Consider the following 15,399-nt stretch of genomic DNA (forward strand, 5'->3'; position numbering starts at 1 on the left):
CATGTTGCCATGTGACATGTTATCCATAATAACCACATTGGCTGGTCATCAGTATTGTCATCAAGAACAGAAATAAATAGTTGGCAGCAAGTAAAGAGAGAAGAATCACTAAGGGGGAGATTTATCAAAACCTGTCGAGAGGAAAAGTTGCTGAGTTGCCCATAGCAACCAATCAGATCGCTTCTTTCATTTTTCAGAGGCCTTTTCAAAAATGAAAGAACCGATCTGATTGGTTGCTATGGGCAACACAGCAATTTTTCCTCTGCACAGGATTTGATAAATCTCCCCCTAAGTCTATATGTGACATTTCATGGCCTTAGAACAGTGTTTCCCAAACATGGTGTCTCAAACTTGTTGCTAAACTACAACTCCCAGCTGGAGGCACCCTGGCTGGGAAACTTTGCCTTTTAGAACTTCCTTACTCTTGTTAATTTGCAAAGTAATGTTTAATAATGTTCCTATTTCAGTGCCTATCTTCTGTTGCTACTGCACTTCAATCTGGTTTCTTACCTTACTGTGAACCCGTGTACCAGCGTTGTGTAAACTTGGTACAAAAGACTCTTCAACAAGAAATGGTAACTACCTTTTATACAGATTGGAGCAGGGAAATCACTTTGTTAATTTTGAAAAATATAATTTAACAATACATGAAAAGCAGCATGTGGAGGATAGCGCTTACTGGTCTGATGGTGCTGATAACTCATGTGTTACTTATTAAAGGGGTACTCCCATGATAGAAAATCCATTTTAACATGCAGACACCACAGCGATCAGCTGAACTTTGGAAGTCTTTCTTCCAGAACCCTCAAAATGTTGACTTTGACCAGAAAAGCCACAGCCAGGCAATGTAATACAAGGATGGCTCTGATTTGCCGAATGAGTAACTTCTTTCATTGGCTCATACAAAGGGTTCCAGATAGGGACCCTCCTTTTATGATGTCAGTATGCCCTACTAGGCCATATGGACATTGGTTTTCTCCATGAGAATAATTTTATTTTTATTCATGCCACTGGATTGTATATGGTTTATCTTGTAACCTAGCGTGATGTATGGATCTAATACAGCTATTAGTTTATGAACTTCATGTGAATCCCCGCCATAGTTCCTGCAGCTTTCCTTTGTGATATCAGGTGATGAATGTGCCCCAGCTGCAGTAAATGTTGGATGCTGGTGTAGCATTTTTAGAGAAGGGAAGAAAGCCTGTCACCTCCCAGTTCCATTCTGTACATACAGCAGCCCAATGTTTCTCAGTGATGTTCACAATAGCTTGTAGACCTAGGAATTTTCTCAGTTTGTGTAATAAACCATGAACGTCAGTGTATTTATATGTATACTAAATTTTACTTTTTCTTTTTTCTTTCTTTTTTTAAAACGCCTGTTTGAAGATGCATAATGCTCAGCCAGACCAGTTTGAGTCTCCAGATAAAGATTTTATGATTGTGGCTTTAGATTTACTAAGTGGATTGGCTGAAGGTCTTGGTGGCAACATAGAACAGCTTGTAGCAAGAAGCAACATTCTTACTTTAATGTACCAGTGTATGCAGGTAAGATGGCTAGTGTGTGAAAAGTGCCACCAATCCTTTCCAAATCTGGCACATGTATAGCCTTACCCTCAAATGTATCTAATAAAGTACCTCAGCCAATGGTGTGCAGGATTGCATATAGTATGTATATGATAGATATAGATATAATTTATTTATATATCCAGAAAGCTTGTCTCTACAAAATTGTTAGTCCAATGAAAAAGATATTACAAGATACTGCAACATTTTTTTATTTGCATCTACATCACTGGACTAATATATGTATATGTGTGTGTTTTTTTTATATATATTTATATTTATTTAGATATAGATATATAGGTATATTTATAATTGCCCGTAACATGGCTTTCATTCATAGCGGAAGCAGAATAGCTATGAAAGAGCTGATTAAAATTTTTTTTTTTATTAGATTCAATATATACATTTAGATATATTTATAGGGTTATATATTTTATAGTGTCACTAGTTGAATTTTGTGACAGAGAAAATGTTAAGGCCCCCCCCCCCCCCCCCATACACATTGACAGAAAAGTCTGCAGAATATGCCAATTTCAGACTCTACTGGTGATATCAAGGGAGAGAAGTATGAAACATGTTGCTTTTTTTTGTTAGTCTGAAGGAATGTTTCCCAACCAGCATGCTGGGAGTTGTAGTTTTACAACAGCTGGAGGCACCCTGGTCGGCAAACACTGATCTGGCACCTGCTCTATCCATTCCAAATATGTGAACACTCAGCTGAGCCATACATTCATGTGTACGTAGGGATCGGGAGAAAGAACTCATATTTGAATTAAAATTAGATTAAAAACTTTTCTGCATGTTTACCTTTTAATAACTTAGTATCTGTACAATATAAAGTATATTGCATCAAATAACTTTTTTCCTTCTTGTCCCAAAGGATAAAATGCCAGAGGTACGACAGAGTTCTTTTGCATTATTAGGGGACCTGACGAAGGCTTGTTTTCAACATGTGAAAGCGTGCATTGGTAAGTGTCACCTTTAAAGGTGAAGGACATCAGTGAAATCACTTTCTTTAAATTTAGACATTTACTATTGTTTCTTATTTTATTTTTTTTTAGCTGATTTCATGCCCATTTTAGGAACAAATTTAAACCCTGAGCTAATTTCTGTGTGTAACAACGCTACTTGGGCAATTGGGGAAATTTCTATACAAATGGGTATGTATTATTCCTTTTTATTCTATGGAGTTAACTGAGAAATCATGCTAGCCATCTTATCCAGGTTTTACTATAGGTGTTTTCAAAGGAAAAGTGAAGTAGTTGCTCTGAGAAATGGACTGTAGAATCTGGTTGGCTGTTAGGCGCAAATTCCCCATAAATCTTCCATTAGGTGTCTGACACACAGTTACTAGCCTCCTTCTCCTTCCTTAGTAATTCCACAACAGTTTAAAGGGGCACTCCACTACTTTTAAACTTGTCCTATCCACAGGATAGGAGAAATATGACTGATCACATGGGGTTCTACCTCTGGGACCTCTCCACCATCTCCAGAATTGGCCTCATCTCTCCCTGTACATTAAGCAGTGGGAGGGGCAAGTCTTTCAAAACTATATATCAGTGGTCTTCAACCTGCGAACCTCCAGATGTTTCAAAACTACAACTCCCAGCATGCCCGGACAGCCGATGGCTGTCCGGGCATGCTAGAAGTTGTAGTTTTGCAACATCTGGAGGTCCGCAGGTTGAAGACCACTTCTATATATTATCCAATGGTTACATAAAACCTCTCAGGTTCTTCACTGCATATGTCTGCATAGTCCTTGGTGCGCCTGAGCTTGCTGATTTGCTCCATATGTCAGTGTTTCCCAACCAGGGTGCCTCCAGCTGTTGCAAAACTAAAACTCCCAGCATGCCCGGACAGCCTTTGGCAGGGCTGCCCAGCACAGGTTTTTTTTTCCCTGTATGGTGATGCTTATGGCCACCTAGCTTATGGCCACCTAGTGGGGGTCAAACCTAGACCCCTACCAGTCATAAAGTGATATAGGCATATCCTAGGTATATTCAGTCACTGAGAGGAGAATACCCCTTTAAGAAGATGCAATTCTTTTTGTGTTCTGTATAAGTAGCCGGAGGATGCGTCAAGCTATATTCATTACTGTAGGCAGCAAAACAGGGTGCTCCAGCTCCTCATATAGGATAAAATCACTTGTTTGTTTAGGCTTCATATTAAAATCCCAACATGGAAAAACACAAAAGGGAAAAGTGCAGTAAAACCTCACACTGGGGTGAGGTTTTACTGCACTTTTTACTTTTTTGTTGTTTTTCCATGTTGGGATTTTAATTTGAAGCCGAAATAAACAAGTGATTTTATCCTATATGACGAGCTGGAGCACCCTGTTTTGCTGCCCACTGCTTGAACTGAGGATTTGGCTCAGCGTCTCCTCCTGTGCTCCCTGCTATGAAGTTTTCCCAGTCAAGAACATGAATTTGGTGAGGCGGAGTTTCCTTTTATTTATATTCTTTACTAGTTCAATGCATTTCATTGTCTCCCAATGTATTTAGGCTTTTTCATAAGGATCTGACATATTCTGTAGCATGGTACAGTTTGTATTTATTTCCAGAGTTTCTCTGGAACTCCCAGCAAAAACTGACAACCAGTGTGCTAATGAATGATGGAAACAGGCGCTTGTAAGGCTTTGCCTCTAGTTCGAAGGTTTCTGCCTAGCAAGCAGTATAAGGGTACTGCAAATCCGCCGCTGAAGGACCTCTGTATGGTGCCCTTAAATATGCCGGCTCGGAGTGGCAATACTCCGCTCCGAGCATACACACTGCGATGTGCAAGTCGCCACGGATGCGCGGTGTACTCGCACACATCGCGGCCGCTTCCCCTGCTCAATGAGCTAGGCCGAGAGCTGCCGCGATGTGTGTTAACTCTGCATGTGTGCGGCGACTCGCACATCGCAGTGTGTCTGCTCGTAGCGGCTTATTGCCGCTCCGAGCAGGCACATATAAAGGCAGTATATAGGAGGTCCTTCAGCGGCGGATGCGCAGCAAAATCCGCAGCGAAAATTTGCACGTGTGAATGTACCCTAAAGCAGTGTTTCCCAAGCGCGGTCCTCCAGTCCCCCCAACAGGTCATGTTTTCTGGATTTCCACAGTCTTCCGCAGTTGATATAATTACGGTCAGTGAATCAGGCATCACCACAGTCATATCACCTGTGAAAGACTAAGGAAATCCTTAAAACATGACCTGCTGGGGGGACTGGAGGACCGTGCTTGGGATACACTGGTATTGACCATGTCGGATAATGAAGTAAATAGAAGAATTAGCATTGCACAGGGTATGTCATAGGCTATTTGTATGACTGAGCATGCTCATTGTACTCAATAGATTGTATACAGAATAGCTGTGCCTTAATACTTGTATTATATTGTGTTCAGTCTCACCCACTGTATCATTGACTATAAGGTTTGTTTCTTTTAGGTGCTGAAATGCAGCCTTATGTTCCAATGGTGTTGCACCAACTTGTTGAAATCATTAATAGGCCCAACACACCAAAGACACTCTTAGAAAATACAGGTACCACTTGCCAGCTGTCTGCAGGCACAGACTTGGGGGTCTTTTCCAGTTGGCGTTCTTTTGTGTGTTGACTGTGTTTGCCATTAGCCATAATGTGTAACATTGATGCTTCAATCTTATTATTTCAGCATCTTTTACTCCTTCTCATATAATACTCTATTGAAGATGAGCTTTTTTCCTTCAATTAAAAATGTGAGCTCCCACCAGCTAACTGTAATGAGACCCTATCCTGCATTAAGCATGTTATAAAAGCTCCTATACATGACTAGTTCTGTGCAGGCATATAGCAGTGTAATTCTTATGTCTACATGAGACTGCTTTTATCAGATATAATTCACTGGTGTCTGCTACTCCCTTTTCTTCCCTATATGAAAGGAAGTGTAACGGTTTACACCTATACCAAGAACAAATTCTAGAGGGTTCATATATTGTTAATGTATTTTAGTTTTCTTTTCAGTTTTTTGTATTTTCTTTTGTATATGTTGAATGTGATGTGCTTTTTGGCTAAAAGTTCACTGTGGGATAAATGTGCACAGTTTTCCTTTTCTTTCTATTTTTGTGTTTTTTAAACATAGGTGTTAAATTCAGGATGGTAAACTTGATGCTCCTGTCCACTGGTTGAGTCCGCTATTGCATAGCCGCAACATTGTTTTAAGACAACTCATGGACAGGGGTGGGGTTGTTTATAGACTGTTCATCCTAGGACAACCCCTTTTAACGCTCTCCACCTGTATATTGGACCACATTGCTATAATCCATGTAGCATGCAGCTGCTGGTCACTATGGGGGGGAGACTTTGTCAGCTGGCGTGTAGATGCAAAATTGAGTATGCTGTTTGTTTATATTTTGTCTTTAGACTTTTGCCAAAATTACGGTATTTTTATGTTGTCTGCACTGACTTTGACTGGTTGGTGCACTGAATTTAGAATTTGTGCAAAACATTATTTTTGCGCAAATGTACTCCAATATTTTCCTGCCATTTGTGCAAGTGATACATTTTCCCCCTGAGGGTATGTTCACACTACAGATTTGTAGCGGAGATTCAGCCTGGCAGCCAGTGGCAGCGGTAGAACCGCGCGGCACTGAGCCGTCACCATTAACGGCTATGCAGTGCTTGCGGACTTCTGAGCAAAGAATGAACATGTTCTTTCTTTGCACGGAACAATTTCAGTTGCGGAATTGTCCACTTCTGAAATTCCACAGTGTGAACGGGTCTTGTGGAAGACCCATTCACAGATGCTAACGTTCACTGTGCGGAATTTCACTTGCGAGATTCCGCACATGGAATTCTGTGGGAATTCCGCAGTGTGAACCTACCCTTTAGTGTAGTTCATTTATAGCAAAATTTTATTAGTGCCCAACTAGCATTGTAATCCTTTTCTGTCCTTTAAGGCACTGGTTATAGACATTATCTGGTGGCCCACCAAAAAATGAAAGTGCACCGCATATGAGATAGTTGGCAGTTGAGCGTGCACATTTATTTCAACAACTTAAAACCACTTGGGGAGCATAGAATCTGGTTTCTCTCCATACCTTGGCAAGTTTTGACCGCTATCATCTAAGATATATGGGTAGCTAATAGATGATGGTTATTTGGTTATTGTGGAACTAGTTCTATTTAGTGGCTCCACTATGAATATGGTCGGTAAAAAAATGGGCAATTCTCTTGTGTGCACTTCGGGGTCCCACACTGAGCTCTTGGACTGAAAGCACACCCTTTGCTTTAAATGCATGCTGTCATTAGACTGTTCACAAATGCCTGTTCAATGGGAATGTTGCATAGTTTGTCACCTGAACATAGGTTTTGTTTTATTCTGCTTCTATACGAATCTGCTGACTTTTAGTATCTGTTTAGTTTGCTTACAGAATTTTTTATACAGTTCTTCCAACATCTTCCTCCTCCCATTTCTCTTGTCTCCAGCATTAACCATCTGTCTCTGTATGAGAGAACACCTCTAAAACCCAAAGAGCCCCGTTCTTATTACTGTCACATTTGAGCCGGTAAAAGGTATCCATGAATTGCAATCTAGCAGTAAGCGTGCACGTCCATTACCCTACAAGATCCAAGTCAGCAACTGTTCAGACAATCTAACATTTTTATTAGGACCCTTAAAGGGGTACTCCACTTCAGAATGCCATTATCACACTGCGGGGTCGGCCAAGCCCCTTGTGACGTCACGGCTATGCCCCCTCCCATAGACTTGCATTGAGGGGGCTTGGCATGACGTCACGAGGGGGCTGAGATCTCCACAGATCGCTAGAAAGACCAATGAGGATCGCTTCTTTCCTGATCCTCTCCACCCTGCAGGAGACTGATTCTATAGAAGTCTATGGAGACCATCTTCTTCAGCAAGGAGAGAGACTGGGAGAGAAGCACTCAGATGAGCCCTTTACTGCATTGGGCGGGGGGGGGGGGGGGGGGGGTCTCGGCACCAAACTTTATTTTATAATTTTTTTTTTTTTTCCCAGTAACACTTTAATGTCAATGTTCCCATAGAATGTGTCGACAGAAAAGAACCATTTTGGCCCATCTAGTCCCAAGCCTTTTCTGCTTTCTTAAACTCTGTTACTCAAGAAATCTAGTTGTATGAGTGAGCCCTAGTGCTGCAGACTTGTAAGATCAAGAGTTGCTTCTATAGCAAATAATAGAATATGAGCAGCAATTACAAAGGAATTACAATTTATTTTATTTTCAGAAATCATTTTTATTTTTTTCCCTGCCTACTGGTTCCCAAGGTATCAACAATGTCCTGAAATGCTAGAAAAATAGGGATAGGAAATGTGAAAATGGATATTGATAGTGATTGTTACTAGGCATCATAAGTAACAATACACATGATACATATGCACATCTGAGGCAGCCTTTGTCTATTTTGTTCTTAAAGAGGTATTCCGGACAAATAAATCTTCGGATAGGGGGATAAGATGTCTGATCGCGGAGCGGGGGCGCCACTGGGACCTCCCTGTGGTCTCCGTGCACGCCCCCTCCAATAGACATGAATGGAGGTGGCGTAACAACACAAGAGAGCCCCCTCCCATAAACATGAATAGAGGGGGGCGTGGCGTAACATCACGAGAGCCCCCTCCCATAGACATGAATAGAGGGGGGCGTGGCGTAACATCACAAGAGAGCCCCCTCCCATAGACATGAATAGAGGGGGGCGTGGCGTAACATCACAAGAGAGCCCCCTCCCATAGACATGAATAGAGGGGGGCGTGGCGTAACATCACAAGAGAGCCCCCTCTCATAGACATGAATAGAAGAGGGGCGTGGCGTAACATCACAAGAGAGCCCCCTCCCATAGACATGAATAGAGGGGGGCGTGGCGTAACATCACAAGAGAGCCCCCTCTCATAGACATGAATAGAAGAGGGGCGTGGTGTGGTGTCATGTCTCCAGTCTTGGAAACAAAGAAGTTTTCGAGACTGGAGACACAGCCCCAGCAGCGGGCCCCCCGTGATTAGACATCTTATCCCCTATCCCAGTGTTTCCCAACTAGTGTGCCTTCAGCTGTTGCAAAACTACAACTCCCCCGCATGCCCGGACAGCCAAAGTCCCTGCCAGACAGGGCATGCTGGGAGTTATGGTTTTGCAACAGCTGGAGGCACACTAGTTGGGAAATACTGGGATAGGGGATAAGATGTATTTGGCCAGAATACCCCTTTAAACAAATGTGACTTATCTGTATGCAACCAGTGATCCAACAACTAGTATTCCAAAATTGGTCTCTGGAATGATCCATGTAGTTTATGCTTAGGCATCTTTTTACTTTTAATGTGCATGCATTTCTTTTAGCTTTAGTTGTAGAAGTGATTTCCCTTCATGCATATGCCAGAGTCATGTGTACAGAGGCACTTGGAGTCCCTGAGTCTCCATGCTACACAGCTGTGCCACAGAGATTCTCCTCTACCATCAATACTTTTAGTGTCCATTACAACATTGGTCTTTTTCTGTCCGATTAATACAAAAACTGACTCAAATATTGCCTGCCTTCTTATGATGCATTTGTAGGTACAGTAGCTCTGCAGACTTATATGGGTACCACATTATGGTTTCTTTCTGCGCTGAGGTTAAAGGAGACTCCTGATCACAAACCTTAAAGGGGTACTCTGGTGGAATAAAAATGTTTTCAAATTAACTGGTGCAAGAAAGTTAAACAAATTTGTAAATCCCTTCTATTTAAAAATCTTAACCCTTCTAGTACTTATCAGCTGCTGTGTACTACAGATATACTACAGAGAAATTTGTGAATTTCTTTCCAGTCTGACCACAGGGCTCTCTGCTGACACCTCTGTCCATGTCAGGAACTGTCCAGAGCAGGAGAGGTATTCTATTGGGATAGGATTCTAATCTGGACAGTTCCTGATGTGGACAGAGGTGTCATCAGAGAGCATTGTTGTCAGACAGAAAGGAAATTCACAAATTTCTCTGTTTTATACAGCAGCTAATAAGTACTGGAAGGATTAAGATTTTTTAATAGAAGTAATTTACAAATCCTAACTTTCTGGCACCAGTTGATTTGACATTTGTTTTCTACTTGTTTCCACACAGAGTTCCCCTATATTTGTAAATTACTTCTATTAAAAAATCTTAATACTTCCTGTATACTTATTAGCTGCTATATACTACAGAGGAAATATTCTTTTTGGAATGCTCTCTGATGACATCACGACCACAGTTCTCTCTGCTGACGTTATTATAATAATAATAACGCTTTATTTATTGTTGTCCTTAGTGGGATTTGAACCCAAGTCCCCAGCACTGCAAGGCAGCAGTGCTAACCACTGAGCCACCATGCTGCCCTTAGCATACATCTGCTATGCATGGTTGCTAAAATGGACAGAGATGTCAGCAGAGAGCACTGTGCTCGTGATGTCATCAGTGTTCCAAAAAGAAAGGAATTTCCTCTGTAGCATTCAGCAGCTAATAAGTACTGGAAGGATTAAGATTTTTTAATAGAAGTTATTTACAAATATGTTTAACTTTCTGCCACCAGTTAATTTAAAAGAAAAAAGGTTTTCACCGGAGTACCCCTTTAAGGCTGTTTCCACTTGGCTTTTCTCTTGGCAGTTCTTGGAATACTGCCACTGCAGTTTTTGAACCAAAGCCAAAAATGTATTCAAAATGAATATGACATATAAAGGAAGGACTTACACTTCTCCTCCCTTATGGATCCACTCCTGACTTTGGCTCAAAAACTGCAGTGGCAGATTTCCAAAAACAGCCAGAAAAAAAATGGAAGCTTAGCCTTAGAAATGTACTCAGTCCATCATGTTACAGATCAGGAGGAGCTGATCAATTTCATATATACAGTTGTTTTGCTGGAAAACATTCAGTATGACCTTATTGATTGAAATGCCTGTTCATTCTGGGTTTAGGAGTCCAGTGGGCAGTCTTGACAGCTTTCCTTGGATGAGCTTGCATGCAGATATAGCTGTCTACTCGCTAGATATCTGTTTTCAATATATTTTCAAGTTGTACTAATATTTTTTTTCCAGCAAAGCTTTCTATCGGTCTGCTCCACTCATCTCATGATACAGAGCAGGAGAAGATTGCCTTTTCAATGTGACAGGTTTTCTTTAAAACGGTACTCTGCTGAAAAACATATCAATTTTTTTTAATCAATTGGTGCCAGAAAGTTAATCAGATTTGTACATTACTTCTATTTAAAAATCTTAATCCTTCCAGTGCTTATCAGCTGCTGTATGATACACATGAAGTTCTTTTCTCTTTGAATTTCCTTTCTGCCTGACCACAGTGCGCTCTGCTGACATCTCTGGACAGTTCCTAAAATGGACAGAGTAGGAGCAAATCGCCATAGCAAACCTCTCGTGCTCTGCACAGTTCCTGACATGGACAGTGGTGTCAGCAGAGAGCACTGTGGTCAGACAAAAAGGAAGTTTAAAAAGAAAAGAACTTCTGTGGAGCATATAGCAGCTGATTTTTTTACAAATCTTTTTAACTTTCTGTCCTCAGTTGATATAAAAAGAAAAGTTTTCCAGTGGAGTGCCCCTTTAAGTGTCTCCCCACAAAACCACTACCTATTGTCTGCTGTCTACCTTGTTGCTGATCATCAGTTACAGATAGAAGCATTCCATTTGAAGAGAATGACGGCTTTGAGTTTTAGGTGTTCTCTCGTTTTTCTTTCCTTTTTCCCCCTCAGCCCTCCTCTCTCCACCCCTCCTCCACTCCTCCTCTTCAGCCACGCTCCCCTCCTCTGACGGTTATGCCATATGTCGCTACCTCTGCGGAGGCGGTGTTCATAAACTACACTAGTGATATCTTATGTTTATTATCATACACAGATTCTGTTTTCTGTTTCTGAGTTATTTGTTGTTTTTTTTCTTTATTTTTTCTCCTCCCCCCCCCCTCATTTGCTCATGTCTTGGTTGGCGTTTGGTGGTGTATAACCGTGATTGCGTTGCCTTAGCAATAACAATTGGTCGTCTTGGTTACGTTTGTCCTCAAGAGGTGGCCCCCATGCTACAGCAGTTTATAAGACCCTGGTGTGTATTCTTCAATCTTTTTTTAAATTCATTTCTCCATGTTTTCTTTACAGTTCACATTTTTAGACCTTTTTATTTTGTTTTCGTTCTCTTTTTTATTTAATTTTTTTTCCGTCAGTTATTACACAATCCTTAGTCATCGTCAGCCATGTGACTAATCTTGTCCTATATTTTGTCACTTTTTATTTTATTTATTTCTTCCAAGCATTGTCATATACGAGTCTTCTCATTTCTGTTGTAGCTAACGACTAATTGATGCATGGGAGCATGGGATAAGATTGTCACATGCTTGCTGTGTTTAAGCTTGTCTAGAAAGTTTGCCCATCGCCATTGCAGGTAGGAGGCAGCCACATTGCTAAGAGATATATCTGTTTACTTAGAACAGTGTTTCCCAACCAGGGTGCCTCCAGCTGTTGCAAAACTACAACTCCCAGCATGGGAGTTGTAGTTTTGCAACAGCTGGGGGCACCCTGCTTGGAAAACGCTGACTTAGACACAAGCTTGTCCCTCGGTAATGCCACGGATTCCTACTATAGGATGAGTAACCATTTATACTTGCAGTCGGCAGCCTCTACTGCATGTGGGCAATAGGTACATGTTGAGGGCATCAATTAAGGTTTTCAGACATGCTGCATGCACATACATCACATGCCAATGTGTTATGTCCTATACTAGATTGGTAACACTGGCACCAATGTATACTGTATCTCTAAGCCAAAAATGTCACATTGTGAAAGTGATGGCAACCCAGAAAGCTTTCTTTGACCTCGCACTAGAATATTTGGTTGAAATCTATTTTTCTTTCCCAATACTTGGATCTCTCCAGTTAAGTTAGATCTTTCCTTTTTTCAGTGTAGTTTCAGTATTTTCTGTACTTCAGGAATGAGCCATGTGCAGCATTAAAGGGGTACTCCACTGGAAAGCCTGGTGGCAGAAAGTTAAACAGATTGGTAAATTACTTATCAATAAAGTACTTATCAGCTGCTGTGTGAGCCACAGGAAGTTATTTTCTTTTTGAATTTCTATTGTCTGACCACAGTGCTCTCTGCTGACACCTCTGTCCGTGTCAAGAACTGTCCAGAACAGGATAGGTTTTCTATATGGATTTGCTCCTACTCTGGACAGTTCCTAAAATGGACAGAGGTGTCAGCAGAGAGCACTGTGGTCAGACAGAAAGGAAATTCAAAAAGAAAAGAAGTCCACTCTCAAGCTAGCGAACTTCCTGGCACTACTACTTTAACTGTTCAGATAGGTGCATTAATTATACCAAGCTTGTCAGAGCGTTCACGTAGCCGGTCTATTCTGGTGGTGCTTCTCGTATAAATCGTGTAGCATAAATCAGTCCAATCAAGAAGGAAAATAGCAGAGCACTCACCACTTCAGATGCTGCAAACAGGTACTTTCTTTAATTTCCTTTAGTGCATAAAGACAAGACTTGAAGGTAGGGAAGTTGGACCAGAGCTTGTGCGGGGGTTTTTCAGGTGTTCACACGTGTTGCGCCAGGGCCCGAGGAAGCGCAACACCTGAAAACCCCCCGCACAAGCTCTGGTCCAACTTCCCTACCTTCAAGTCTTGTCTTTATGCACTAAGGATCTGAAGTGGGAGTGCTCGGTTATTTTCCTTTCTTGATTGGACTCAAAAAGAAAAGAACTACCTGTGTATCATACAGTAGCTGATAAGTACAGGAAGGATTAAGATTTTAATAGAAGTAATTTACAAATCTGTTTAACTTTCTGCCACCAGTTGATTTATTAAAAAGTGGGGTACCCCTTTAAACACACTTTTTAGATGCTAACTCTCTACTACGCCAGTTTCTTTTGTGACCCCTTGAATTTCCATAGAAAAAGTAAGGTTTGCTGTTATTTGTAGGTGTACTTCATTACGGAATATCCGAGACAATGAGGAAAAGGACTCTGCGTTCCGTGGAATATGTACAATGATCACGGTTAACCCTGGAGGTGTAGTTCAGGTAGGAATTTTCCAGTGTTGCCAAATAACAATAACGACTTTTGACAGGGAAGACAGCTACTAACTTTCTGTGGCACACTAGCACAGTTCATGTAGTACATGACTGCCATTATTCTGAGGATACTGAATTTTAGGCTGCGTTCTCACTGCCGTCTAGACCCGTCCTGTTCTTCTCCCGTCAAAAATAAAAACAGACTTAAAAAACCACGGACAATAACTGATGCAAACAGATGTTATCCGTCTGTATCTGTTATTGTTCAGTGAATATATAAAATGTAAAAAAAATGTTTTTGCTCTGAGCATGCTCAGAAGTAAAAATGGATTGAAAAAAAACGGATGACATTAAAGGCGCATCCTTTAATGTTAAATTTACTGTATTTTTTTTTGGGATGGGAGAAAAAATACTGCATGCACAGTCTTTTCTCCCGTAAAAAACAAACAAACGGAAATGAGCGCAGACGGGTGCAAACGGATGTGAAAGGATTGTAAAAAAAAAAAAAAAAAATCCCATTGACGTCAATGGGATTATTTTACAACCGTTTGTAATCAGTTTACAAGCAGCAACAACGGAATCTAAACGGGGTACGTTCCCACCTGGCGTATTTGCTGCTGCATATTTTCTAACCCATTGACTTCAATGGGAAATAAAATACGCAGCAAAATACGCCAGGTGGGAATGCACCCTAAGTGGGGCGCACCCTTGGATTAAAAGTGGTGGTAAAGTAATTTAGCTCAAGATGATCATATAGCTGGGCACCTAATAGTCACTAATAATGTCCTACCACAGTGTTTCCCAACCAGGGTGCCTCCAGGTGTTGCAAAACTACAACTCACAGCATGCCCAGCGCTACGCTAACCCCACATCGGGGAACTAATCATATGTTACCCGCGAGCACTGTTATTTCCCCCCCCCCCCATTAATTATAAGCCTGTCCCCATCCTCCTGTTTGTTGCGGCTGCCTGCGCTGACACACTATACCAGTGGTCTTCAACCTGCGGACCTCCAGATGTTGCAAAACTTCAACTCTCAGCATGCATGCTGGGAGTTGTAGTTTTGCAACATCTGGAGGTCGGCAGGTTGAAGACCACTGCTCTATACTGTGGGGTATCCCTATGTCTGGGTTGCAAAAAAAAAAACTTTCTCACCTCCCGTTGGTCAGGTACCGGCCTCATCTGCTTCCTAGGGAATGGAACGTCGGACAGCCGTCAGCCTATCACCGGCCGCAGCGATGTTCCGCCTCGGCCGCTGATAGGCTTTGCCCACTGTCATGTAAGAAGCCGTCCGGAGCTCCTTACATTAGTGGGCTCAGGCTATCAGCGGCCGAGGCAGAACATCGCTGCGGCCGGTGATAGGCTGACGGCTGTCCGACGTTCCCATCCCCAGCGTAAGGCCGACGTTGGAACATGCAATTAGTTTATTTTGTTTACCTTGTGCCGCGTGCCGTCGGCCGCAACAAACAGCACGAGGAGGGCAGCGCTAGCGGGTGACGTGAGTATTTACCCCGATGGGGGTATTCGGCGAGAGGGGATTCGGAGATACCGTTATATACCGTGGAACCACCTAAAGTTACAAAAATACTGTGATACACACATTTGGTCATACCGCCCAGCCCTACCGGGCATGCTGGAAGTTGTAGTTTTGCAACATCTGGGGGCACCCTGGTTGGGAAATGCTGTCCTACCATTTAGCTGCTACTCAGAGTATAGTTGGGGGGACAGCTCACACAGGCTGGAGAGAAGAGGAGAGCCCATGAAGTGCAATCTGCAGGGGAGAGTCATATATACTGGATCCAACTATAGAGAAGTAGAGCTCATACAGCACATTGTATAGGCTGTAGGAAT

The 15,399-nt window shown here is 42.0% G+C and overlaps 1 protein-coding gene across 2 annotated transcripts in view; it reads left to right on the plus strand.

Annotated features, from left to right (window-relative positions):
* The window catches only part of TNPO1 (transportin 1), an 83,717-nt gene that overhangs the window by 60,095 nt on the left and 8,223 nt on the right, over positions 1 to 15,399 (plus strand). Inside the window, exons 15-21 of one of the 2 annotated variants that reach the window (XM_056539740.1) lie at positions 468 to 575; positions 1,387 to 1,545; positions 2,444 to 2,531; positions 2,625 to 2,723; positions 4,987 to 5,082; positions 11,514 to 11,589; positions 13,459 to 13,558. In XM_056539740.1, coding sequence (XP_056395715.1) covers positions 468 to 575; positions 1,387 to 1,545; positions 2,444 to 2,531; positions 2,625 to 2,723; positions 4,987 to 5,082; positions 11,514 to 11,589; positions 13,459 to 13,558 — 726 coding nt within the window. The remainder of the gene's footprint in view (positions 1 to 467; positions 576 to 1,386; positions 1,546 to 2,443; positions 2,532 to 2,624; positions 2,724 to 4,986; positions 5,083 to 11,513; positions 11,590 to 13,458; positions 13,559 to 15,399) is intronic. The other variant, XR_008847823.1, reaches the window with a different exon arrangement.

The sequence above is a fragment of the Hyla sarda genome, chromosome 1, assembly GCF_029499605.1.
Source record: "Hyla sarda isolate aHylSar1 chromosome 1, aHylSar1.hap1, whole genome shotgun sequence".
NCBI lineage: Eukaryota > Metazoa > Chordata > Amphibia > Anura > Hylidae > Hyla > Hyla sarda.